General features: G+C 35.1%; 1 protein-coding gene and 1 pseudogene across 1 annotated transcript; both read left to right on the top strand.

Moving 5' to 3' along the window:
* Nucleotides 1–4789: 4789 nt before the first annotated feature.
* Nucleotides 4790–8515, top strand: LOC117905748 (annotated as a pseudogene).
* LOC117905977 (abscisic-aldehyde oxidase-like) lies at nt 8411–23162 on the top strand. The gene is made up of 5 exons (XM_034818889.1): nt 8411–9035; nt 10381–10476; nt 10628–10726; nt 11100–11289; nt 22831–23162. The coding sequence occupies exons 1-5, from the start codon at nt 8622–8624 to the stop codon at nt 23040–23042; spliced, it is 1011 nt and encodes a 336-aa protein (XP_034674780.1). The 5' UTR covers nt 8411–8621; the 3' UTR covers nt 23043–23162.
* The last annotated feature ends 3302 nt before the right edge of the window (nt 23163–26464 follow it).

Here is a 26464-nt window from a genome sequence, read left to right as displayed (position 1 = left end):
AACAAGTATATTTCGCCATTACCTATAATGATTTAGATTGAACTTTAAATACTCCATGCCATGACCAACCTTCTTTCACTCGTACCTAGTTAGTTACCTAATTTCAATGAATTTGCCTAACACTTCAATGGTATTTATTTTTTTATTGAATAAAAAAAGTCAAAATATTTTACTTTGATACCAACGAATACAATTAAATTAAACTTATGATAATAAGTTCAATTTAATTATATTAATTGATATCAATAGGTTATTTTTATCTTAATAAAAAATCAACCAAAAAACAAATACCACCTTTGAACAACCTCTTTTATTTACTCTTCCTAATATTCCTTCTCATGGACAACATTATTTTATGGGCACTTGGATTTATAAATAAAATAAAATCATATCATGATAAACTTGTCATACATATTTTGAAAACTATATGTCTATTGCTTTCACCACTCAACAACATAGCTTCTTAAATAAATAAATAAATTTTGATAAGAAGGACATAGGATTTGTTGATGGAAGTGCTACTCCAAGTAATAGAAAAACAGTTTTTGTTAAACCTGAATGGTGCATATAAAAATTTTTAGCATATGAATATCTCCCTCAATGATCTTTAAATTGTTGATTGGTTAAAATAAAATTGTGTCATTGATCTTCATTCAACTTTAACCCATTATCTCTACTTGTACTCTCATCTTGCCTTGCCTCTAAGATATCCCAAAGAGGATCCAAGACCATGCATCATTATTCATAAAAGGTAGTAAAAATAAAAAACTAATGAAAAATATGAGAAAATCAAGCATATGAAACATAACATACAATTAACTAATTTGAGATTGTATTTAATGCTATAATCAAGCTTAAAGATATTATTTTTGCCCTCATTACCATGCAATTTATAGCATCAATCAGCATCAAACATTATTTTATTCAAAACTTGGTAGAAGACAATGTAATATCAACAATGCATGTTCCTATAAATTGTTAACATTTTTACTAAACCTTTGGACATTTCTAGGTTTAAGTAACTTAGGAGTACCATTGGTTTGTGTACTTTCAATTTATTGCCATTAGAACTTTTCTAAGACATCATGAATATCCTTGAGTCCTAAGTGTCTTCCCAATTTCCGAAGTGTTACTATGGTGATTTTTTTTTTTTTTCTTTTTTTTTTGTTCCTATTATTTGTTTTTTTAATCATAATTGATAGTTCGAGTGAGTGATTTGCTTGTTATTTTATAAGAGTTAGATGATTCATTACAATCTCGAAAGCTCTAAGATGTGATCATTTACATGGGTTGATTGATGAGCATGATATTAAGTCTCTTACTATTTTGATTTGCTTGGATAAACTGCAAAAGATTAATAACATGTCTTTTAAGTGAATAAAAGTTTGAAGAAGAAACTTGTGGTTTCATTAAAGGTATGTAATGATTTTAAAGTCCAAATGCAATCTTATGTTTATGATAGCTTTACTATCCACTATTATGCCTTGTAAAGAAGGTTGAGAAAGATTAAGAAAAGGAACTACACTAAAAAACAGGAAAAGAAAAAGTGACGTTAGAAGAAAAAAGGTCTTTCATAAGAAACTGATGACAATTGACTTGGTTGTGATATTTGGGAACGCCAAAAAGCCTAGTTAGCTAAAAAATGTATTGCCTAAAATTATATTTCCCAACTCATCTATTAAAAATTCTCTAGAAAAATAGGGGGCAGATGTAAGGATAAGACAATCTACTAACATGTCGAATAATCTAGGATGACACATTAATTTGAGATGCCCACTTGCCATTTTAATAAGTCATCCCCTCCTATCATAGCATAGTGAATATGAGTTGATCACCTTCATCATTACATTAATGAGACATTCCCCACTACAAACTATAGTACACCTCCACCTAAGCGATAGCAAATGTCATCCTAATAGAAGAAAGACCCATGATCAAAACCCTCACCAATTGGCAACCTCTCATTAATTAGTAACAAACAAATTGAATTAATTAATGGTTAATGAATATCTCCAAGGTTTAACAAATGCCACTTTAATAATCTAATGGCTTTGCCATTACTCTCCCTCTTGTAATACATGCTCCTAAAAGGGTAAATATTTTTCATTAAAAACCAATAAAAAGAAAGGAGAAAGTGCCAAAGTGAGGTAAGTGAAGGATCATTCTTTTATATGTAAGTTCTTTAAGTTTAGAATCATAGTTAAGTTGATTATGGAGATGGCTCTTGTAGAATAATGGAAAAGACCAACAAAATGGTGACAAATGTAGAAAAAGACAAAACAAATGGTAAAATCACTAATGGTACTAAATTCTTACTTTATTCAACATGAAATTGAATTTTAGGATATGATTTCAAAACAAAAAGAAAAATTAAAAAATTGCCTTTTTTCTTTTACTTTCATATATTAAATTTGAAATAGTGTGAAAAAAAAAACACTATTATAGTTATCGTAATGAATTAAGGTAGTATTTGAATAAACTTTCTATTTTTTATTTTTTAAAATAGAAACTCCTACATAAAATATAAGCACTCTTATTCAAAAATGAAATTTTAATTTTTGTTCTCAATAAATCTTTTCCAAGTTTTAAAAATTTGAGGAGATGATTTTATTTTTTTTTTTAAATTTTAAAAAATGTTTTTAAGTACACAAGGTATCAAAATAATTTTATTTAAGAATTCTTATACTCAACTGCCAATGAGGGTTAGTGGCAAGCAGAGATTGACTCCTTATCCCAAAGTGTCTCTTTGAGAGTGTGAGGCAGAAATGGACAAGTGGGAAATGATTGTCCATTTTGTTAAATTTATTATTTTGTTGAAGATCTTCGGCTTCACTGAGAAGAATGCGTCTAAGAAATTTTTGTAAAAATATTTATTAAAATTAACACTTTTAAAACTATTTCTAAATCTAAGGGCATTTTTTATAGAATACTTTTTTCTTTTAAATTTTTTTTTTGAATTATCTTTTTTTTTAAAAAAAAATCTGAAGAATGAAATATTTAATTTAATAATGTATTTATAAACAAGGTAACCAATTAAATTATGTAATAATTTCTATAAAAAATATAAAATCTTTTAAAGATTTACATTAAAAATGTAATGATTTTTAAAAATTAATATAAATATTTAGGTATTAAAATATTTTTACTATAAATTTTTAAAATTTTAAGTAGTTTTTTTGAAGATATAAGATAAATTTAAATTTTTGTATAAGATTTTTTATATTTTTATATAAAATTTTTATTAATAAAAATAAAAAATAGAAAACCTTCCCTCCACAAAACCTTTTTAAGCTCAAAGTATTCCACTTAAGCAAAGTATCGGATCATTGCATAAGACCTTCTAAAACCCTTATAAAAAAAGAATTGTTTATTTTTAAAAATAATTTTTAGAGTTAATTTCACACATCAAGTATTAACTAAATATAGGTAATTACTAAACCATTAGGCTATATTTACTGTTTCATATAACAAACAAAAGAAATATATTTTTTGCTAAAAAAATTGTAATATTAAATAAAAATAATATAATTTTTTTAAAAACTATAAAATTAATTAAATAATTAATTTCTTTTTCATTTTCAATTTATTTACATTTAAATATTATAAATATTTTATTTAATAAAATTTAAAATATTAATATATTTATAGTTATGCATACGACACAAATTAAATATTATTGATTTTTAATTTATTTTTATATATTTTAAAATTTAATAATATATATATGATGTCATCAATTTGATTATAATTCAACCGCTAGTCTAAACAATAAACTAATAACTTTTTAAGTTAAATACTCGATTTGGTTATAAAAACATTGATAATTATTGATAATTTGAAATATTATCAAACATCCAGATTTTTTTATTTGTTATTTATATTTATATTTTTTAAGTATTTAATGAAATTTTAAACTTATTATGATGGTTAGTTGTATTTATCTTAAATCCTAAAACAACTTAAATTTAAATGAAAGGGGAAAGGAGAAAATTAAGAAAAGAAGGATAAAAATGAGATTGGGTCTTTGGAAGGAGTGGTATTTGGAGGTTGAAGACTCATTTACATGAAAAATTTTAATTAAAAGGAAAAAAAGTGAACATGGCGAGATTGATTCCTTTCTATATTTAGGTTTGATTCCTTGCTATAAGAAAATTTCATTTTCTTATGCTCACTACTGGTTATGCTGATGATTATGTGGTTCAAGTATTACAGATTTGAATAGTCCCATTATTCAATTGTTTCCTAAAATTTTTTACACATTCAAGATTATGATTCTGTATAGCCCATCAAAACCCTCAAAAAAAAAGGTTGCTGATATCTTGATATGTTTTCTAACTTCATTGTTTCAGGTGGTTGTGGTGCTTGCGTTGTACTACTTTCCAAGTATAACCCTGTGCTTGACCAGTTGGATGATTTTACAGTGAGTTCATGTCTTACCCTGCTTTGTAGTATAAATGGATGTTCAATTACAACAACTGAAGGCCTTGGGAACACGAAAGATGGGTTCCACCCAATTCATGAAAGGTTCTCTGGATTCCATGCTTCTCAGTGTGGCTTTTGTACTCCTGGAATGTGCATGTCACTCTTCTCTGCTCTTGTCAATGCTGAGAAAACCTCAGGCCAGAGCCCCACTGGGATTCTCCAAATTGAAAGTTTCTGAAGCTGAAACGGCTATTGCAGGAAATCTCTGCCGCTGTACTGGGTATCGCCCCATTGCTGATGCCTGTAAAAGTTTTGCAGCAGATGTTGATATGGAGGATTTGGGGTTTAATTCCTTTTAGAGAAAGGGTGATAGTAAAGAAGTGAAACTAAGCAGCTTACTCTTGTATAACCATAGTGATGAGATTTGTACATTTCCTCAGTTCTTGAAAAATGAAACTAGGTCTACATTGCTTTTAGACTCTAGTAGATATTCCTGGTATAATCCTGTTACCATTGAGGAACTTCGAAGCTTATTGGGTTTTGTTGAGGATGGAAATGGGACTCGGGTTAAAGTAGTTGTTGGTAACACTGGTATGGGTTATTACAAGGAAGTGGAAAACTATGACAAATATATCGATCTAAGATACATCCCTGAACTGTCAGTGATTAGAAGGGATAATACTGGGATAAGCATTGGAGCAGCTGTAACCATCTCTAAAGCTATTGAAGCTCTAAAGGAATGCAACCAAGGTGGATTTCACACACATGGTCTATAAAAAAATTGCTGACCATATGGAAAAAGTTGCTTCAGGGTTCACCCGGAACTCAGCTAGTTTAGGTGGAAATCTGGTGATGGCACAAAGGAATCATTTCCCCTCTGACATTGCTACAGTACTGCTTGCAGTAGGTTCAACTGTAAATATAATTACTGGTCTCAAAAGTGAAGAGCTTACATTGGAGGGGTTCTTGAGAAGGCCAGAGTTAGATTCAAAAAGTATACTCATAAGTATCAAAATCCCAGATTGGGATAGGATCATGGGCATTGCTTCAGGGACTAAGATGAATTTACTGTTTGAAACGTATCGAGCTGCACCACGACCCTTAGGAAATGCATTGCCCTATTTAAATGCTGCTTTAATGGCTAAAGTTTCTCGCTGTACAACTTCTAATGGAATTATTGTAAGTAACTGCCGGTTTGCTTTTGATGCTTATGGGACAAAACATCCAATGAGAGCTACAAAAGTTGAAGAATTTTTAACTGGAAAAGTGCTAAGTGTTGGTGTCCTTTGTGACGCTGTTAAATTACTTAAAGGCATTGTGGTACCCGATGATGGCACTTCAAGTCCAGCTTATAGGTCAAGCTTTGCTGTCAGTTTTCTTTTCGAGTTCTTTAGCCATTTGCTTGAGGCTAATGCTGAATCCCCTGATGGTTGTATGAATGGATGTAGTACTTTGCTGTCTCCTGCAAAGCAGTTAGATCATGGTAAAATCCCAACCTTGCTATCTTCTGCAAAGCAGGGAGTGGAATTGAATAGACAGTATCATCCAGTTGGTGAGCCAATTGCAAAGTCTGGAGCTGCGATCCAAGCTTCTGGTTTGTTATATGTAACTTGGTTTCATATTATGACATTCATAAGTTAATTTTCTATTTAATTTTTATTTTACTTTTACAATTACCTTTCTGCTGGTGGTTGACATGGCAGGAGACATGAAACTAGTTAAAGATAATTGATTTTATTGATGGCCTAGAAGTATGGAGCAATTTAATTTCTAGTAGTAAATGTTTGGCTATATGTTTAAGTTTATTTTTCTGTTCATTTTTATGATCAAGATCATACTGGTGATATTATGGTCTCTGATGTTTCTTTTGAGGGAATTTACTTGTAATCCGAGCTTTATATTCGTAAAATTGATGCTTTCTTTCCTGCCTTGTGGATGACCTTTTTTTGACTTTCTGTTTGTGCTTTTTGTCATGGTACAATTCACTGATTACCACTCTGCCAGGACATTTATGGCTGGAAAAGGCCATGTGTTATTTTATAATCCATGATAATGATTAGTGTTGGTCACAAATTCCTATTGGCACCATTTGGGTTATAGAACATATGAAGGAATATCAAATAGCATTAAAAATTATGAAGAATTTATACATTTTAAAATTCACCATTCTTTATATAGAAGAGGAAAGAAGAAAAATAAATTCTGATAAACATGTAGGAAAAATTTATTAAATTCAAATTTATTATTTATTTTCCTTCATTTTTTCTTGCCTTCCATTTCCCCTTCTATTTTCTTCCCTTCCTACTTTCTCCCGAACTTTTCAAGATCCAAAAAGAGCCTTTATTTTTACTACTTTTCTTTTTTTATTTTTCCCCAAATTTCCTTTTAGAGATATCTATCCACTACTGCAGGCTTCTGATGATAAACCTACTAGTTTTTTTTCTGTTTTTAGACAACTTACATGAGTTAACCAATAATGTAGGTGAGGCTGTTTATGTGGACGATATTCCCTCTCCAACTAATTGCCTTCATGGGGCTTTCATTTATAGTACGAAGCCTTTCGCTCAAGTAAAGGGTATCAAACTTAGGCCTAAATCAGTGGGGGATGGAGTCAGTGCACTTATTTCTTTTAAAGATATCCCAGGGGAGAACATAGGCGCTAAGAATAGATTTGGTACTGAACCTTTATTTGCTGATGATTTCACTCGATGTGCCGGACAGTATATTGCTTTTGTGGTAATACCATGATTCTGTCTTTCTTGTCCACAAACAGATATATATATATATATGTTCTGTTTGGTTGATTATAAATTTGCTTTTAATAGGCATAGCATACAAAGATATTCGATTACTTTATGAACTAAGATTCCCAACTTGGTCACTGATATATGTGTATAGGTTGCAGACACACAGGAACATGCAGATATGGCAGCAAACCTTGCAGTGGTTGATTATGACATGGAAAATCTGGAACCACCCATTTTATCTGTTGAAGAGGCTGTTAGGAAGTCAAGCTTTTTTGAGGTTCCTTCTATCCTTAAACCAAAACAGGTTGGTGATTTCTCGAAAGGAATGGCTGAAGCTGATCACAAGATTCTCTCTGCTGAAGTACTTCCCATTTACTTGTTATGCAATTTTTTTCCTATTTATATTATTTTTTTCCTTTCTTTTTTTGGTTGTATGATAAATTCTTTCTAAATTGTCACATCCAGATCAAACTTGGGTCACAATATTACTTCTATATGGAGACCCAAACTGTCCTTGCAGTTCCAGATGAAGATAACTGCATTGTGGTTTACAGTTCAATACAATGCCCTGAATATGCACATGGTGCGATTGCAAGATGTCTTGGTATTCCTGAACATAATGTACGTGTGATCACAAGAAGGGTTGGAGGTGGTTTTGGTGGAAAGGCCATAAGAGCAACGCCTGTGAGTATAATTGATGATTACTTTGCATGTTTGTGTCCATATGGCCATAAGAGCAAGGCCATTTGAAGGAAAATACAAAGGAAAACACATACACACACACATATGCACACATTGTTCGTCCTTGATCTGATTCTGTTTCTTCTGATGGCCTATCTTTTGTACTGTTTCTTTCCCTTAACAATGGCTTCTAAGTGAAAACACTCATGATGTCTTAGGTTGCTACAGCATGTGCACTTGCAGCATACAAATTACACTGCCCTGTCCGGATATATATGAATCGCAAAACTGATATGATAATAGCAGGAGGAAGACATCCAATGAAAGTAACCTACAGTGTAGGCTTCAAATCTGATGGCAAAATTACTGCCTTACACCTTGATATATTAATCAATGCTGGAATAGCTGTAGATGTAAGCCCAGTTATGCCTCAGCACATGCTGGGAGCCCTTAAAAATTATGATTGGGGTGCTTTATCTTTTGATATAAAGTTGTGCAAAACAAACCATTCGTCTAAATCAGCAATGCGTGCCCCTGGGGAGGCACAAGCTATATTTATTTCTGAAGCTGTAATTGAACACATTGCATCTACTCTTTCCGTGGATGTGGACTCTGTGAGAAGCAAAAACCTCCACACTTTCAACAGCCTCATTTTTTTTCTTTGAGGGCAGTGCAGGTGAACCTTTTGAGTACACTTTACCTTCAATCTGGGATAAGTTGGCTACATCTTCAAGCTTTAAAGAAAGGACTGAAAAGATAAAGCAGTTTAGTATGTGCAATAAATGGCGGAAAAGGGGTATTTCTCGAGTACCAATTGTGCATGAAGTTTCATTAAGACCGACTCCAGGGAAAGTAAGCATTCTTAGTGATGGATCTGTTGCTGTTGAAGATGGAGGCATTGAATTGGGCCAGGGGCTGTGGACAAAGGTGAAACAGATGGCTGCATTTGCTCTCAGTTCAATTCAGTGTGATGGAATGGGAGACTTCTTGGAGAAAGTAAGGGTCATACAATCAGATACCTTAAGCTTAATACAGGGAGGACTTACTGCTGGAAGCACTACATCAGAGTCCACATGTGAAGCTATTAGACTCTGCTGCAATATGTTGGTTGAAAGACTAATTCCTATCAAGGAAAAATTGCAGGAGCAAATGGGTTCTGTTAAATGGAGCACACTAATTCTTCAGGTTGTTATGTGCAGTTTTGGAATATTTTACATTTTCTTTGCTGCCTTGCCTTTCAGTGCTGAATGACTTGATAAAGTCATGCTCCCTTTATTAAGTTATGGTGCAGATGCATGCTGCTTCATATCAACGGAGAGAATATCCTCCAATCTTTGTTGAGTCAGTGACTTTTGTTTCTCCATTTTTTTTTTTCCAAATAGGCTGAAAAACTAGGTTCTTTTCATCATGCTCTTCAACTATGGAGAGTGTAAACTTCCAAAATGGTTGAAAAATCCCATTTTGAATGTGTCCCATCTATGGGCATATAAGTATTTAGCTTTTCAGCATGAAAACAAAGAGATAGCACAACAACTTTCAAAATTTAGAGTCATGGATGAGTATGTATGTGATTGTGGATTAGATAAACTTATAAATGGCCTTGGATTTAGTTCATCATAAACTATTTGACATCTTAAACTCTTTCAAAAGGTAGGAGATAAGCAATGACCCAAAGAATTGAAATGAGATGTTAATGTGGAGATATATAATAGTGCTTGGTCCAAAATGCAAAGAAAAGCAAACATAAGTTTGTCTCTAGTACTTAAAATTATTAGTTAATAATGATCGTAGAAATGCATTTGAGTGAGGTTCTAATACTGAAATGACTTTACTTTATTCAATCCATTTTGGAAAGAAATAGATGTAGGCGAATGTATACTTGATCTAAATGGTGTCAATATATCTTGATATCATAATTATTTTCTCAACTCCTAATCCACCTTATTTGTGTTAAACTGGTGTCAATACAATTTTTTTTCCTTAACTCCTTTGATTATTTGTTGGATATTAGATTGTTTGCAATCCTACAACTGGAAATGAAGGTGCTTTTGCTTTGACTGAAAGCATATAACCGTTGCATGTGCTTCTCATATCTAAGTTGGCCTTCTATGATACTATTGGGAGAGTCTTGCACTTTAGAGAAGCGTTTCTCTGGATATATACCACTGATTTATGTGATATTTATTTTGCAAATCATCAGTAGTAATATCTCAAAGAGGAAAAAAGGCATCAAGTTACAGTGACCATATTCAGAACTATGACTCCTATAGTGATACTGTAGGACAACATTGATCATCTTGCATTCACAGTTGATGAACTAAATTGGGGTTGAGTTGACTACAAGATCATATAATTTGTGAGAGGTGTTCCTAGGCATTGAGCTTATGGCAAAGTATTCTCGTTGATATTTTTCAACAATGTGTAGCAGAATTTCATATATATATATATATATTTCATTTTTTTCAGACTTGCTCAAAATTAAATGTTGAAGACCTTTTCCATTTGATTCTTTTACTTTATCAAAATCCAGGCACAAAGTCAAGCTGTGAACTTATCAGCAAGTTCTTACTATGTCCCTGACTTTTCTTCCATGCGATACCTAAACTATGGTGCTGCAGTGAGTGAGGCAAGTTTTTCAAGATTACCTTAATCGCTTTCATTAGTGCTTTTGTTAAAATTAAATTAGTATTCTTCAGGTAAACTTGGAGGAGACTATAGCTTCCATGCTTAAACATGCTTCAAGTTTTACTATACTAATTTAACTTTGGGTGTCACAGGTGGAAGTAAATCTTCTCACTGGAGAAACCACAATTTTGCAATCTGATATTATATATGACTGTGGGCAAAGCCTCAACCCTGCTGTGGATTTAGGACAGGTCAGCCCAACTACAATCTTAAAATATTTCGTTTCCTTCTCTGCTTTTCTATTCCTAAGCTTTGATTAATCACAACTTGAATTCAATTTTTACTTCCATTTCCTTTTCTTTTCCATCCCCTAAGCCTTGGCATTTAACCTCTTCTCTGATTTGGGTCTCCACATCCACATATTAATGCAATGAAAATCAAATTTATCTGGATAGGTGTGTCTTGTCCATGGGTCCACCTGACAATTTTTTATTTATTTGAGAATACTATAGGATGTTTATAACTGTTCAATGTTTCCCTATTCTTAAAACTTGTGTTTATTTAATTGATTATTGGTTTATTTGATCCATGTGGCTCTAATATTCTTTCTGAGTTGCTTTACAGATAGAAGGAGCTTTTGTTCAAGGAATTGGGTTTTTTATGCTTGAGGAATACACAACTAATTCAGATGGGCTGGTGGTCACTAAAGGCACATGGACATACAAGATCCCAACAATTGACACCATACCCAAGCAGTTCAATGTTGAGATAATGAACAGCGGACAGCATAAAAAACGTGTTCTTTCTTCTAAAGGTATTTCTCTTTAGCTCTTCATTGAAAATGCATCCTAGTTGTAGAGAAAAAAACTGAATAATTAATTTCTGATTTTCTTCGACTGGAACAAATGTAACATTCCTTGCATAAATCATAAGTAAAATAAAATTATGAATGACATTGCATCATTTAGCTTGGGCTCTCCAAATTCCACCATTTTATTTTTACTCTATTAATAAAAATCAAAACCTTAAGCACCCTTCTAATTTTCTTGGTAGAATTCCTATTATTCTAATGAGAAAAAATTTGTTTGAATATGGAACATTGTGGCAAGACTAGTAATTTTTTTCGTTTTTAGAATTTTGAATTAGGGGGCATTTGGTAAACCAAATTAGTTTTTCACCTTATACACCCATTTCCAACCACTTTTAAGTGTCTAGGGTGCAGGTTGATAAGATCTTAAGACTTCCTATTTCGTATGACTTGCTTTTTACCAATGTTGATAAAGATCACATTCAATGAAAAGACTTTGATTTATGATGAGACAAGATTGTTGACATAAAACAATAAAAATCACTTAGGAAAAATTGGGACCATATCATTCTTTGTGGACTTAATATTAGGATTAGGCTCCTTAGGTTTAAAGGTGAAATCTACTTGACCTAACCTAGAGATACATGGTGGGTTATGAATTGGGAATTGACCAATTCTTAACTTTTAGTAAAAATTTGAACAAAGATAAATATTATTATTCTTGGTGAGAGCCACTGGGAAGGATCTGCCAGGGTCATTGCAGGTGGTGACCAGACATACTTGTTGTGCTGTTCATCTTTGGTGGGAAACACCTCCATGGGTTTCTCAGGTAGTGCCTAGGTTTGAGTTTTACAAAAGTGTAGGGTGTGAGCTTAGGGATGAAGGTGTGGGTTGCACATGCTGGTGAAAGCATGCGGGAGACTCAACTTGGTGATTAGAGCTGAGGGTCAGAGGAGCAGGTTGAGTGTGGTAGAAGGAATTGGGGTGCAGTTGGTGTAGTGGGTAGGCCGGCTAAGGGCACTGATTTGGACTTAGTTTTAAGTGGGCCTGGGCCTAGGATAGTAGGCTGGGAGTAGTTTAAAGGAAAAGAAACGTTGGACTCAAGTGAGTGGGTTCATGAAAAACCCACGGGTGGAGCGAGTTGGGTCGTGGGCTCTAACCCCTTTAGCCCTATGGGTGTGGGCTTGGTTAAGAGCTCTAAGGGGCCTTTTGGGCCCAATTTAAAAGAGGCCCATCCCCTTGTGTTTCTTTTTGGGCACTCTTTTCCTTGAAGGCTCCTCTTGAGTATGTTGTGGGAGCATTAAGGCTAGAGCAAGTGGTGTTGGCTGACAAAGACTTCAACGCCAGGGGGTTGCTTCCTAGTCGATCAACGGTCACCGACAAGGCATTGATGGACGAAACATCCAGGTATCCCGTTTCTCACAATTGCTTTCTTTTTTCTTTGGGGCTTTAGGTGATTCTTCTACTCCTTTCTTAGGGCCTAACAAAGCTTTGTTGGTGTCGGAAGGGGCTTCTAGTGGGTCGGAAGGCTCAGTGGTAGTGGCGATGGGCTGGGATCCTCTACGATTAGTGCCGATTGAAGATTTCTTGGTCCTCAATGGCCAGAAAGAGCCTTCTTGGGGTTTGGCTGGCAGTGTTGGTGCAATTGAGCTAGTGATTGTCCCAATTGGATCGGGTTTTGCGAGTCCAATAGTGGAGAGGACTGACTTTCAACTGGAAGAGGGGGAACAAGATGAAGAGTGGAACTTTAGCTGTCTTGCAAAGTTCATTTGTTGCCTTGGTATGCCGACGGAAGGGTTCAAAGAGGGTATTTTGTATCTCTTGAGGAGGATGAAGGGGAGAATTGACCAAAAGGGGCAGGATGAGGTGTCTAGAAAGACGAAATCACTATCTTCTAAATCTAGTAGGGAACTCAAGAAGTTGGAGTGGACAGTGAGCTATAAAAAAACTAGGGTTGATACTAGTCTCGGTATTTCTGAAGGGGCTTTAGTGTCGGGGTGCAAATGAAGATAAGAATTTTATCTCGGAATGTGAGAGGGGAAAACGACAAAGATAAAATATAATTAAGTTAGTGATAAAATCTCAAAGGGAAGAACTGTGTGGATGGGGTTGTGTGGGTGTTTACTGGTGTGTATGGTCCGGTGTGCAGTAGGAATAGAGAGGACTTTTGGGAGGAGCTTGGGTCAATAAGAGGTTTATGGAGTGACCCTTGGTGTGTAGATGGGGATTTCAATATGATCAGATTTCTAGAGGAACGTAGTAGGGGAGGAGGGCTTTCTGCATCAATGAGAAGATTTTTAGAAGTGTAAGAGAATTTGGAGCTGAGGGACTTTCCTTTGTAGGGGGGTCTTTTTACCTTGAGGGGTTAGTTGAATAACCAATCACAATCTAGGCTTGGCCGGTTTTTAGTGATAGATAATTGGGACAATTTGTTTAATGGGTCTATGCAGGGTGTTTTACCTAGACCAGTTTCTGATCACTTTTCCATTTTGCTAGAAGGAGGTATGAAGAGGGGTTCAAAGATCAGATGAAGATGTGGTGGGGGAGCTTCAATTTTACTAGGACCTTCAACTTTGTTTTAGATGCAAAATTGAGAGCCTTAAAAGCTATTTTGAAGACTTTGAATAAAGAAGTGTTCAATCTCATTGAGGCTAAAAAGGGAGAAGCTCTTAGCCAGGTTGTGTATTGGGACGAAAAGGAGAAATGTTTAGCTCTGAATCTGGAAGATTGTGAAGCCAAAAAGGAGGCTAGGGAGTCTTATAAGACTTGGGTATTGAGAGACGAAATCTCTCGGAGACAGAAGTCTAGGGAAGTGTGATTGAAAGAGGGGGATGATAATACTAGATTCTTCCATAGGATGGCGAATGCTCTTAGTAGAAGAAACTGACTGTCTAAGTTGAAAGTGAATGGCTACTAGCATACCGAGGATATTGATTTAAGAGATAGTGTGGTGGGGGTGTTTCATAACCTGTATTCAGAAGAAGGGGGGTGGTGTCCTTGTATCGATGGGCTGACTTTTATGGGACTAGTTAGAAGCGAGGTTGAGAGGTTGGAGATTCCTTTTTCTGAAGAAGAGGTGTTTACAGCACTCTCAGATCTAAGTAAGGACAAAGCCCGAAGTTTGGACGACTTCACCATGGATTTTTGGTTTTTTTTGTTGGGATGTTGTGAAGGTAGAGGTTATGGGTTTTTTTAGAGACTTTCATGAGAGGGGTAGATTTGTAAAGTCTTTGAATGCTACTTTCTTGGTCTTGGTTTTAGTCCCTAAGAAGGGAGGTGCAGAAGACCTGAAAGATTTTAGGCCAATTAGCCTTGTGGGTAGCCTCTATAAGTTGCTGACCAAGTTGTTGGCTAATAGAATTAAAAAGGTAATGGGCAAAGTGATTTCGGAGTCCCAAAATGCCTTTGTGGAGGGTAGACAGATTTTGGACGCAGTATTGGTTGCAAATGAGGTTGTGGACTCAAGGTTGAAAAGCAATGAAGGTGGTGTGTTGTGTAAGTTGGATATAGAGAAGGCATATGATCATGTCAATTCGAAGTTCTGGATTGCAGTGCTTAGAAAGATGAGCGTTGGGGAGAAATGGATAAATTGGATAGAATGGTACATCTCTACTATGAATTTTTTTGTTTTAATAAATGGTTCTCCTTCTGATTTTTTCCAAAGTTTGAGGGGATTGAGACAAGGAGATCTCCTCTCCCCTTATTTGTTTGTGATAACCATGGAGGTGTTTAGTTGTTTATTGAGGAGGACTATTAGTGGGGGCTACTTATTTGGTTGGAGGGTGAGAGGTAGGAGTGGTGAGGGGATTCTAATCTCGCATTTGTTATTTGCTGATGATACATTGGTGTTTTGTGAGGCGTCTCAAGACCAGATGACTTATCTAAGATGGCTTCTCATGTGGTTTGATGCTTGCTCAAGTTTGAGAATCAATTTGGAGAAGAGCGAGTTAATTCTGATGGGCAAGGTGCATGATATAGAGGACTTCGCCTTGGAGTTGAGGTGTAAAGTGGGTGGTCTCCTTTCCTGCTATTTGGGTTTGCCTTTGGGGGACCCCTTGAAATCAGTGGTTGTGTGGGATGGAGTTGAAGAGAGATTTCGAAAAAGCCTAGCAATGTGGAAGAGATAGTATATCTCAAAAGGAGGGATACTCACTCTAATTTGAAACACTTTATCTAGCATGCCTATCTATTTTGTGTCCCTATTTTACATGCCAAGAAAAGTGAGGTTGAGATTGGAGAAGATTTAGAGGGATTTTCTTTTGGGATGGTGGAGCTTTTGTGCAAAAATCGTACCTTGTTAGGTGGAACATGGTTTGCTTGGTAAAAAGGAAATGTGGTTTAGGTGTGAGAAATATTGCTCTAATGAATTTTTTTTTTTTGATAGATAAACATAGAAAATTTTCATTAAAAGAGGGTAGCAAGAAGGCAACCCGAAGCATACAGGGAGTATACACGAGAAGCCCCAAAAAAAAAGCTTACACTCACCAACCCTCAATTACATCCCAACCAATCTACAAAGTTAATTAAGGAACGAGGCTCTCCATCTAAACAAGACTTAGTCCAAGAGAAAAGATTACAAACGAAGGAGACTTTCAATCTTTGGATCGACAAAGCCTCATTTTCAAAAACTATTCTATTTCTTTCTTTCCACATCGTCCAGAATAAACAAAGGGGGGCTGCCCGCCAAATCTTCCCACGCTTCTTGTCTACAAAGGAAGCGGACCAGCCAAGGAGAGTGTCTTTAACCGTGAGCTGAAGGATCCAATTAACCCTAAACAACGTAAACACAAGATTCTACAGCACCCTCGTCTTGGGGCAATGAATAAGGATGTGGTTAATTGTCTCATCATCATCACAACATAAGAAGCATCTGTTTGCTAGAGACCAGCCCCGCCTTTTGAGATGATCTTGGGTTAGAACCTTCCCCCAAGAAGCTTCCCAAGCAAAAAAACCCACCTTAGTAGGCACGCAAGGGCTCCAAATGATTCGCCACGGAAACGGGATTGCACTACCAGAATCAAGAGTATTGTAAAGGGATTTTACAGAGAAGATCCCATTCTTAGAAGCATTCCACACCACTCTATCCTCCATCCCAACATTGAGCCTCTTACCTTGAAGGACCGAAGGAGACTCGCCACCGCCTCTAGCTCCCAGTCATTAAATGATCTAGAAAAACAAGGATACCATCCCCCCGCATCCCCCATAGAATCCCAATAATCCTCTACCCACGCATCTTGGGATGCCGCAAATGCAAACAGAGAAGGGAATGCCTCACAAAGGGGAATGTTTCCACACCAAATGTCCTTCCAAAATTTCACCCTGCTACCATCCCCTACGGTGAATGAAACGTTTTTAAACAACAGCCCGCCTTCCTTTCTGATTTCCTTCCACAACCCCACCCCATAGCCTTCCCTAACCTCACAAGATATCCACCCTCCTTCTTTTTCCCCATACTTCGTGCTGATAATAAGTTTCCAAAGAGACTCCCTTTCAGCCTCAAAGCACCAGCTCCATTTACACAACAGGGCCCTATTGAGGATAGAAAAATTTCTGATCCCCAAGCCACCCTTCATTTTATGAGAGCAAACCACATCCCATTTTACAAGGTGTGGCCTCTTCTCCAACGCACCCCCACCCCAAAGGAAATCCCTTTGGATTTTCTCAAGCCTCAATCTTACAACTCTTGGAATACGCATCAAGGACATAAGATAAATCGGCATGCTAGCCAACGTGCTTCGAATGAGAGTGATTCTTCCCCCCTTAGAAATGAACTGCCTCTTCCACAAAGCAAGTCTCTTCCTCATCCTTTCTTCCACACCATCCCACACAACCACTGATTTGTGTGGGGCACCTAGAGGCAGCCCCAAGTAGGTGGAAGGAAGAGAACCCACTTTGCAGCCCAATTCAGAAGCCAATACCTCAACATTCTCAACTCTTCCCACTGGCAGAATTTCGCTCTTCTCCAAGTTGATGTTCAGACCAGTAATGGCTTCAAACCACATTAAGAGCCAGCTTAGGACAACCATTTGGTCTTGGGAATCCTTGCAAAAGACCAGCGTATCATCTGCGAATAACAGATGAGATACTTGAATCCCATTTCCACCCCTACCCCTTAGCCTGCAGCCGGATAGAAAGCCCCCCCTAACCGCTTTGTTAATGAGACAGCTTAAGGTCTCCATTCCTAAGACAAACAAATAGGGGGAAATGGGGTCCCCTTGCCTTAACCCTCGAGTGCTTTGAAAGAAACCCGCTGGCAAACCGTTAATCAGAACTGAGAAGGATGCAGTGGAGATGCACCACCTGATCCAACCAGCCCACTTCTCCCCAAAACCCATTTTTTGCATCACTGACATCAGAAAGTCCCAATTAATATGGTCATAAGCCTTCTCTAGGTCTAGTTTGCATAACACACCAGCTTCATCCCCTTTCAGCAGCTAGTCTATGGCCTCGTTAGCAATTAACGCTGCGTCAAGGATTTGCCTTCCTTCAACAAAAGCATTTTGGGAGGAAGACACCACCTTACTCACTACTTTCTTCAGCCTATTGGCTAGAACCTTGGCGAGAATCTTGTACAGCCCACCCACCAAGCTGATGGGTCTATAGTCACGTAAATCCTCAGCCCCACCTTTCTTGGGAACTAAGACCAGAAACGTGGAGTTAAGACTTCTAACGAATTTCCCCCTCTCAAAAAAATCCTTAAAGAATCCCATTATTTCGTCTTTGACAAAATCCCAACAAAACTGCTAGAAGGCAATGGAAAATCCATCCGGTCCAGGAGCCTTGTCCTTGTTCAGCTCCGAAAGGGCCAGATACACCTCTTCCACGGAGAACATCTCCTCCAGCCTGGCGGCTTCCTCTCTACCAATTCTATCAAACTCCAAGCAGCTCAAACTTGGGTGCCAGCCACCAGGATCCGATAACAGGTCCTGATAGGCCCTCACCACTCCCCTTTGAATATCTTGATCGTCTGAAAGCCAGATACCTCCGACTCTAATCTTTTTCAAGCAATTCCTTCTACTGTTAGAGTTCGCCATCTTATGAAAGAATCTCGTGTTCTTATCTCCTTCCTTCAACCAAATTTGTCTTGATTTCTGCCTCCACGAGATTTCCTCCATAATCGCCCACTTTTTAAATTCCTCCTTGGCCTCCTTTCTAGCCTCTAACTCCTGCTCGTTTAACGTTCTCTGCCTCTCCTGCTCATCCCAGAAAGAAACTTTGCCCAAAGCCATCCTCAAGTTCACCCCCACTTTACCAAAGACTTCCTTATTCCAATTCTGCAGCTTAACTTTTAAAGCCTTTAGTTTTTCTGAGAGGACAAAGCTATATGAACCACTGCAATTAAAGCCTTGCCACCAGCCCTTCAGAAGCTCCTTGAATCCCTCCTCCTTCATCCACATATTGCTCTAATGAATATAGCTCTCTTAAGTAAGTGGAATTGACAGTTTGCTAATGAAAGAGAGTCTTTTTGGAAGCAAGTCATCAGTCACAAGTATGGTGAAAAGGATGGGGGGTGGAGCTCCCGTGCAGTAAGTGAGAGGTATGGTGTGAGATTGTGGAAAGCAATTAGGGGTGAGTGGATTTATTTGAGTGGTAGGTTGGCCTACCGAGTGGGTAATGAGTAGAGAGTGAGTTTCTGGATGGACAAGTGGTGTGGTGATGAGCCACTTTGTGAGTCATTCCCTTCCTTATTTTCCATTTCTTTGTCTAAGGAAGCTTGGGTATTGGATGTTTGGAACCCTGATGGTGATGGGGGTGGTTGGACCACTCTTTTCTCATGGGTGTTTAATGATTGAGAGGTAGAGTTGGTGGAGCATTTTTTTGCAAAAGATCCAAGCATTTAGGGTGCAAAGGGAGGTGAAAGATAGAGTGATTTGGACAGTTTCGAGGTGTAACACCTTTGCAGTCAAGTCTATTTATTTTATTTTGGAGCCGAAAGATTCTCCTTTGTTCCCTAGTGGTAGTATTTGGAGGACGAGTGTGCCTCCTAAGGTGGCTTTCTTTGCTTAGGAGACTTCTTGGGGTAAAGTCTTAACTTTGGACCAACTTCAAATAAGAGGGTACTCGTTGGCAAATAGGTGTTTTCTATACCTCTTTGAAGTAAAGACGGTGGATCACCTTTTACTTCATTGTGCAAAGACTCGGATTCTGTGAAATCTTCTTTTCTCCCTCTTTGGTGTGGCTTGGATTCTCTCTTGTTCAGTGAAGGAAACTCTTCTTGGGTGACATGGGGCTTTTATGGGGAAAGCTCGTAAAAAGGGTTGACAAATGACCCCCTTATGTATATTTTGGACAGTTTAGAAGGAAAGGAATATGTTAGCATTTGGTAATGAGGAGCTTTGGCTCCAAAGATTGAAAAATCCTTTTGTATGTAATCTTTGGTCTTGGGTTAGGGTGTCTATAGTTTTGAGCTCTTCTTCACTTGTAAACTTCATTGATTGGTTAGGCTCTAAATAAGGGTAGGTGATATTTTTTGTTTCTTTCCCTTCCACTTTGGTTTGAGCCTTGAGGCATCTTTTGTATACTCCCTGTATAGTCTGAGGGCACTGCTTTTGGTGCTTCCTTTTTGCTTTATATACATCTTTTTTATCTATAAAATAATAATAATAATAATAATAAAGTGTAAATGCAAATTGTTGCAAAATAAAAGGAGATAGAGGGTATGAGAGATTGCAAACAATGATTTATGGTAGTTTGACAACCGCCTATATCTACTTTTTCCTGCTTCTTCCCAAGCGTGGAGGTATATCCACCATATTAAGAGTTTCCTCAACCACAACTTTTTTGCAGCTGAACTTGCAAATTTATCATTTCTTTTGCTGATTATGTTGATCTTTCAGCCTAATGAGGCATTTCATGCTTGGATAGTCTAAAAAGGTTCCACAAGGGTCCAAAATTGATTCCATCTATTTGACCATGTCTTTAAGCTATAATGCCTGAATTTCAAGGAGATTTTTTTAAGTTTAAAGCTCAGTTTTGGCAAGAGGACTTTTAAGTATTCTTCAATGATTTTTCATGAAGATGAAGGGTCATTGGTGGCGTCCTAAGCTAGGTTAAGATTTTTCATCATCAATAATTCATAAGTACTAGTTTATAGGAGGAAAAGACTAAAAACAAACCCATCCTGGGAGCTTTCCATGGTCTTCAACTTTAAGGCCTTTTCTTGAATTTCTTTAAATAATGGCATTGCCTTTAATATGATCTTGATAACCTATTCTCCAAGATAAAATTCAACTATTCGTCCCATAATCCTTGTTTTATAATCATCAAAACTTAGATTACTCATGCATGATGTTTAACATTCAAAAGAATCATCTTCATCACAACCATTTATTATTGAAGAAGTTGGAGGGTGGTTGTCATATTGACTTTTCTATTTTTGATTTTTTTTCATCTTAATATTGTTAAGCCTTAAACCTATTTATTTTTGCATGTTTAAAACATCTATAAAATTAATTATTATATTTCTTATTTTAATTTGAAATCTAATGAAAAAGTAGTAATTTAACTTATTAATTAGCACTTGTTTCTGTGAGATGCTTTTTTGAATTTATGATTTTGTGATGGAAATAGGTGTTTCATTATTAAAATTAATTCATTAATATTAGGAATTTTCATTTGGGAAAGAGTATGAAATCCTAGCTTTTTCTTTTTAGAAAAATAACTAGGAATTTTTATTCAAGTTGATATTTAAATGAGTGTGAATGTTTTAGAAATCTAATAAAAAAAATTTGATTAGTATAAATGATGGAATATTTTGCTTATGTTCATTGGATATTTAACTGGAATTGATGGTTGTTCATTGAAATTGTATGATAGGAGGCTGAATTTTGAAATTTGTAGTAAATGTATTTCTATTCCAAATTATATGATTTTAATGGTGCTATTTTCAAATTTGAATGAGGTAATTTCACTGAGAATTGAATGAATTGTGGGGTAAAAATAGTGGTTGTATGTAGTCGAATTTCAGTTATAGTTTTCAAATTCTGTTGATTTAATTTAGATTAATTTTTCATCCAAATTTAGCAATTTTTATGTGGCTGGTTTTGCTCGAGTAACATGAGAACTCAAAAAAATTTTAGATCTAATTTATTTTGAGAAACAAGAGGAAAAATAGATAAAAACATAATCTGCTAAAGTCATATTTTGTTTTTCTTAATAATAATTTTTCTAATTTATAGTAAATAAATTTCTCATCCAAATTGCATAAAATATACATAATTTAATTTATTTTCAAGACGAGTTGTACAAAATTTTCAAAAATGATTTGGTTGATTACCATACAATAGGAAAAAGAAAATGGAAAAACATGATGAATGCACTGGTATGATTGCTTGGGGAGTTTTATTGAAAAGTATCAATATCTAAATTTGGTTCCAATACTAAATTTATGATAATTCCTTTCAAAATAGAATATTGTAAAACAAAATTCTCGTTTCCTTATTTCTTTATGTTAGTAGATTTCCCAGTAGAATAAGGAAATATTCAAGGAAGATCTCATATGAGGAGCTCTCCTGTTGCAAAAAATGAGAAAGGGTATAAGTTGGGAGAGATGGGGGTGGTGGAGTAAAGGTAAGGGCGAGAAGCCAAAGGTGGGAGGTTGTTGAAGAGAATATAAATCTATTGAAAAATGCTAAATTCTCTTTGAATATTGATAATCGAGGAGGCTTTGCCTTATCTTTTTCTTGAATTTTATACAAATGAAGTAATTTGCAGTATTCATTAGAAGTAACTCTTACTGATCTCAATGAAATGATATGCTAGTTAAGCTCTAATGTTTTTTTTTGCCTTGTTATGCAAGTCTAATGTTTTATAATGCTCATAAAAAGCTCATAAAAAGTATTCATTAGAAGTAACTCTTACTGATCTCTCTTCCTTCTGCATTCTCTAATTCATAGCATGTGAGGCAGGGATAGATACCCTTCCTTTCATTATGGCTAATGTGTTTGATTCATGTTAATGCCCATAATGGTGGACCTCTAACCCTAGCCATTGAACCACAATCTTTAATCCACTTGCAATGTATCTAATGTTATGAGAGAAAGCTCTACAACCAAGGCGATTAAGACCAGTATTGGATCCCCACAGCCATGATTCCAACTCTACTAGGTGTTTCAACGTCAAGATACCATGTCAAGGTTAAGTAATTTAAGGGTTATAGAACGTCAGCAGGTGGCCCCTTAGGGAAGGTTTTGATAGGAAGTGTTGTTGACCTCGTTTTAAACCAAGAAAAGCATATTAATTCAGCCTAAATGGGAATGTAGGAAAATATAAGCAAAAATAAAGGTAGAAGTGAAATAGCTCACTGCTGGGGTAGCATTAACTGTCCTGTGTTAGAGTAACATGAATAATTAGTAACTCGTTACAATAGCATAAGAAGTAGCTGCAGTAGCAGCTGGTTTGTACTGCTATTGTTGTAACTACCTGAAAAAACTTGCTTTATTTGCTGGTAGTACAATTGACTAGAAAACCTCCATTGTAATAATTCCAGCGCACTGCTTTATATAGATTGATGAATCATAATCAGCAAGGTGAATGTGTGTTGTGCAGCTTCTGGTGAACCACCATTACTTCTAGCAGTTTCAGTCCACTGTGCTACAAGGGCAGCTATTAGAGAAGCCCGACAACAGCTTCTTCGTTGGACAGGGCTAAACAAGTCCGATTCAACATTCCAATTGGAGGTCCCAGCAACAATGCCTGTTGTGAAGAAGCTCTGTGGATTGGACAATGTGGAGAATTATTTACAAAGCTTGCTTTCTTAATGCTAAAATCATTTCAAGCTTTTGTTTGAATGTATATGGATCTATTTATTGTATAGGATGGTAGAATTGTGGTTGTATTTTAGAGTAATTAGTTTGAAAGAAACACAAGCAATTATATAAAGGAAGATAAATAATTGAGAAGAATTAAAAAATTATTTTTTACTACTCTTGTTCAAATATCAAAGTACATAATTTCTTATGAATAGATATTCATACCTAACAAAATAGAAACTCCTAACAACAACAATATAAAACCTCAATGAACCGTTCACATAAAATACTCTTTGAATTTTAAAAACCAGATCTAATTCAATTTTTTTTTTAAAAAAAACTTCTTAAATTAAGTTTAAGATTTCAATATATCCTCTTAAACTTGATTTATAACTTCAAATAACATCCATAATATTCTAAAATCTTCAAACTTTAGTAAAATATTCGCAATTTGATCATGGGACTTGCAAATTTTAATTGTACTTTTTTTTTCTTAATGACTATCTAAAAAAAATGATATCTTGTATCTATATGTTTGTATGGATCATAAAAAATTGGATTTTCTGATAATGCAATAATCATTGATTAATTTGGTTTTTGTGGTGATAAATTAAGCTCAATCAACAAATTTTTAAGCCAATTTGCATGATATATATGCACTGTTAAAATAAATTCCGCTTAAAAGGATCATAATAGGCCGTTTCTTTGATGTATAAGTGAACGTAACATCTCCCACACATAAAAAAACATAAAGTCAATTATTCTCTTTCGATCGTTTAATCTCTATCCCAATCACCATCACCATATCCAACAAACTTGAAATTGTTAAAGAGTGGATAATATAAACCATAATCAAGTGTACTTTTGATGTAGTGAATAATTCATTTGGCAGTTTTCATGCAAGTCACCATTAGTGTTTTCATATAATGACTAACAAGTTTATATGCTAAAAAAGAGTCTGACCTTGTACTAGTCAAATAGTATTGGCTTCCTACTAAGCTTTTTTATTTATTTATTTATTTATTAAATCCATAGTTTCTCTTTCATGTCTTTATACTTTAACTCTAGATTTTATTAGTTTGTTTATCAAATTACAAATATTCATGTCAAACTTCTTGAAAATTTCTTTTGCACAGTCTTCTTGAAAAAATAAACACCTTTTTAGTTTGCTTGACTTTTATTCCAAGATATTATACAGCAGGAGACCAATATTGGCGGTCTTAAACTCATAAGTCATTACTTCTTTGAACTCATCAAACATGATTGAATTTTTTTTAGTGAAGATCAAATCTTTCACATATAAGCAGACAACTATATATATATATATATATATATTACTTTTTTTTGTTCACCTTTATGTAGAGAGCATGTTCATGAGGGTACTTAATAAAATTATTGTCTTAAAATTAATATTTGTCAATTCTATTATTCCATGCTTAGCGTTTGATTTAGTTCATAGAAGGTTTTTTCAATTTTAGAACTTTGCTCTCATCCCCTTTTATCACATAACCCATGGATTCTTCAGATGTCCATTTAACAAAGTAGATTTCACATCCACTCGAATTTTTTTTTTCAATTATTTGAGTTGTCATAGTTCTCATGTGTCATACTTCCTTATTGCTTTTATTTCCTCATTCATTGCATCTTTCCATCTTTTATCTTGAATTATTTTTTCAAAATCTATTGCTTCACAATTTTAAAAAGGACAAAAGAAAGTTACAATGTTTTGATTTTTCATTACCTCATAAATATCTTGTAGACTCCTAAATCATGCATGGTATCCTTTGGCCTAAGATTTCTAATGAAGATGATATTGTTGAAATTTCACAAGTTGATGGACTTGGAGTAGTGATCTCTTGTAGTTCTTTATCCATTTCTTTTTAATAAATTTACAATAGTCAATTCTCTAGAAAACTAATCGAATATTGGTTCTAATTCTTCCACACTTAAACTTTCAAAATCTCCTTTAAGAGTTTGAAGACAAACTTTTTGTACCTTATCAACTGCTTTATGTGTGCTTTGTGTAATATCTCTTATGCTTCTTTGGCAATAGTTGCACTTCAAATCTTCCCAAAAGTACTTTCATCCATTATTTGATAGATGAGGGTAAAAGTTTCCTTATCTTTCTTATATATTTCAAAAGATTCCTTTGATTTTGTCATAGCATGGTTTCCTCTTAAGGCTTCTTATTTTGGGGTAATGCGGTTTCATCTTTTGGCTTCTTATAGCCTTTATCTACAACCTCTCATGCATCTTGCAAATCAAGTAAAACATTTACATTGATACTCTATTTATCACAATTGTCTTTGTTTAATTAGTTAGGGACCGGAAATGGATATTCACTTATCATTTTTTTCATAAGACTTTGATGGAAATTTGTTATGGCAATAGGGTTGAAAGAAACATATATATACAAACTGTTATATAAAGAAGGATAAATAGTTGAAGAGACTTAAAAGTCTATTATCTTCTAGTATTCTTGTTTAAATATTATATAATGTCTTATTTATGGATACTTACATCGAACAAAATAAAATCTCTGAAAAAAAAATATAGGAATTCACTCATCACTCAAAATAAAATATTATTTTTAACATAGCTAGAACTAATTTTCCTTCTTAGATTCTAAACAAGTTTAACTTTTCAACATTGTATACATGGCTCTGATTAGTGTTCCTTATAGGTAGTGACATATGATCATATAAATAAATTAGATCCTTTAATTTTTATCACTTATCTATTATTAAAAAATAAAATGAAATAATCTTTCAAACGAAGAATGTTTGCCTGATTTATGTATTTTTTACAAGCTTCATGAATGAAGATATATTGCTCCCAGAAAAGCCAAATGTGTAGTTTCAGGTTGCAAAATGAGCATGACTCTTATAGACGACAATCTTTGGAAAATGATTTGTTTTTATTTTATTTTATTTTTTTTTCAAATTTAAATTGTTTTTTTCTAGGAATATTTTAATAGGGAAAATTGCCAAACCACCTACAACATGTTTCTCCTGCTACCACTTTACAAGAGCAACACTTTACCTCTATTAACTGAACTACATTTGCAGCCACCAAAGGTAAGCATAGCTCACCATGCTCGAAAATAATATTAAAATGACCCTTCTTTCATACAGGGAGTGGAATGGGGTGGGAGGGTGTTGGGTTTGGAACTTCATAAAAAACAAAGTGCTTTTCTTTTCTTTCTCTTTATTGTCTTTACATTGAGGTTTTGAACTAATTAACTTGGGACCTCGACCCTAGTTTCTTTTCTAGCTTTGAAGGATGAGCAAAGTAGTAGACTCAGATGCCAAGAACGAACAGTACTTAAAAGCCGCCTCATCTGCACCTTACGGGTTAATTGCACAATCCTATCAAAAAGCACCACAACAGTCTAGTGTTGTCCGTGGGAACTGTTACAAAAAGCCATGAGC

The sequence above is a fragment of the Vitis riparia genome, chromosome 18 (genome assembly GCF_004353265.1).
Source record: "Vitis riparia cultivar Riparia Gloire de Montpellier isolate 1030 chromosome 18, EGFV_Vit.rip_1.0, whole genome shotgun sequence".
Classification (NCBI taxonomy): domain Eukaryota; kingdom Viridiplantae; phylum Streptophyta; class Magnoliopsida; order Vitales; family Vitaceae; genus Vitis; species Vitis riparia.
This window is presented reverse-complemented; position numbering and strand designations above follow the sequence as displayed.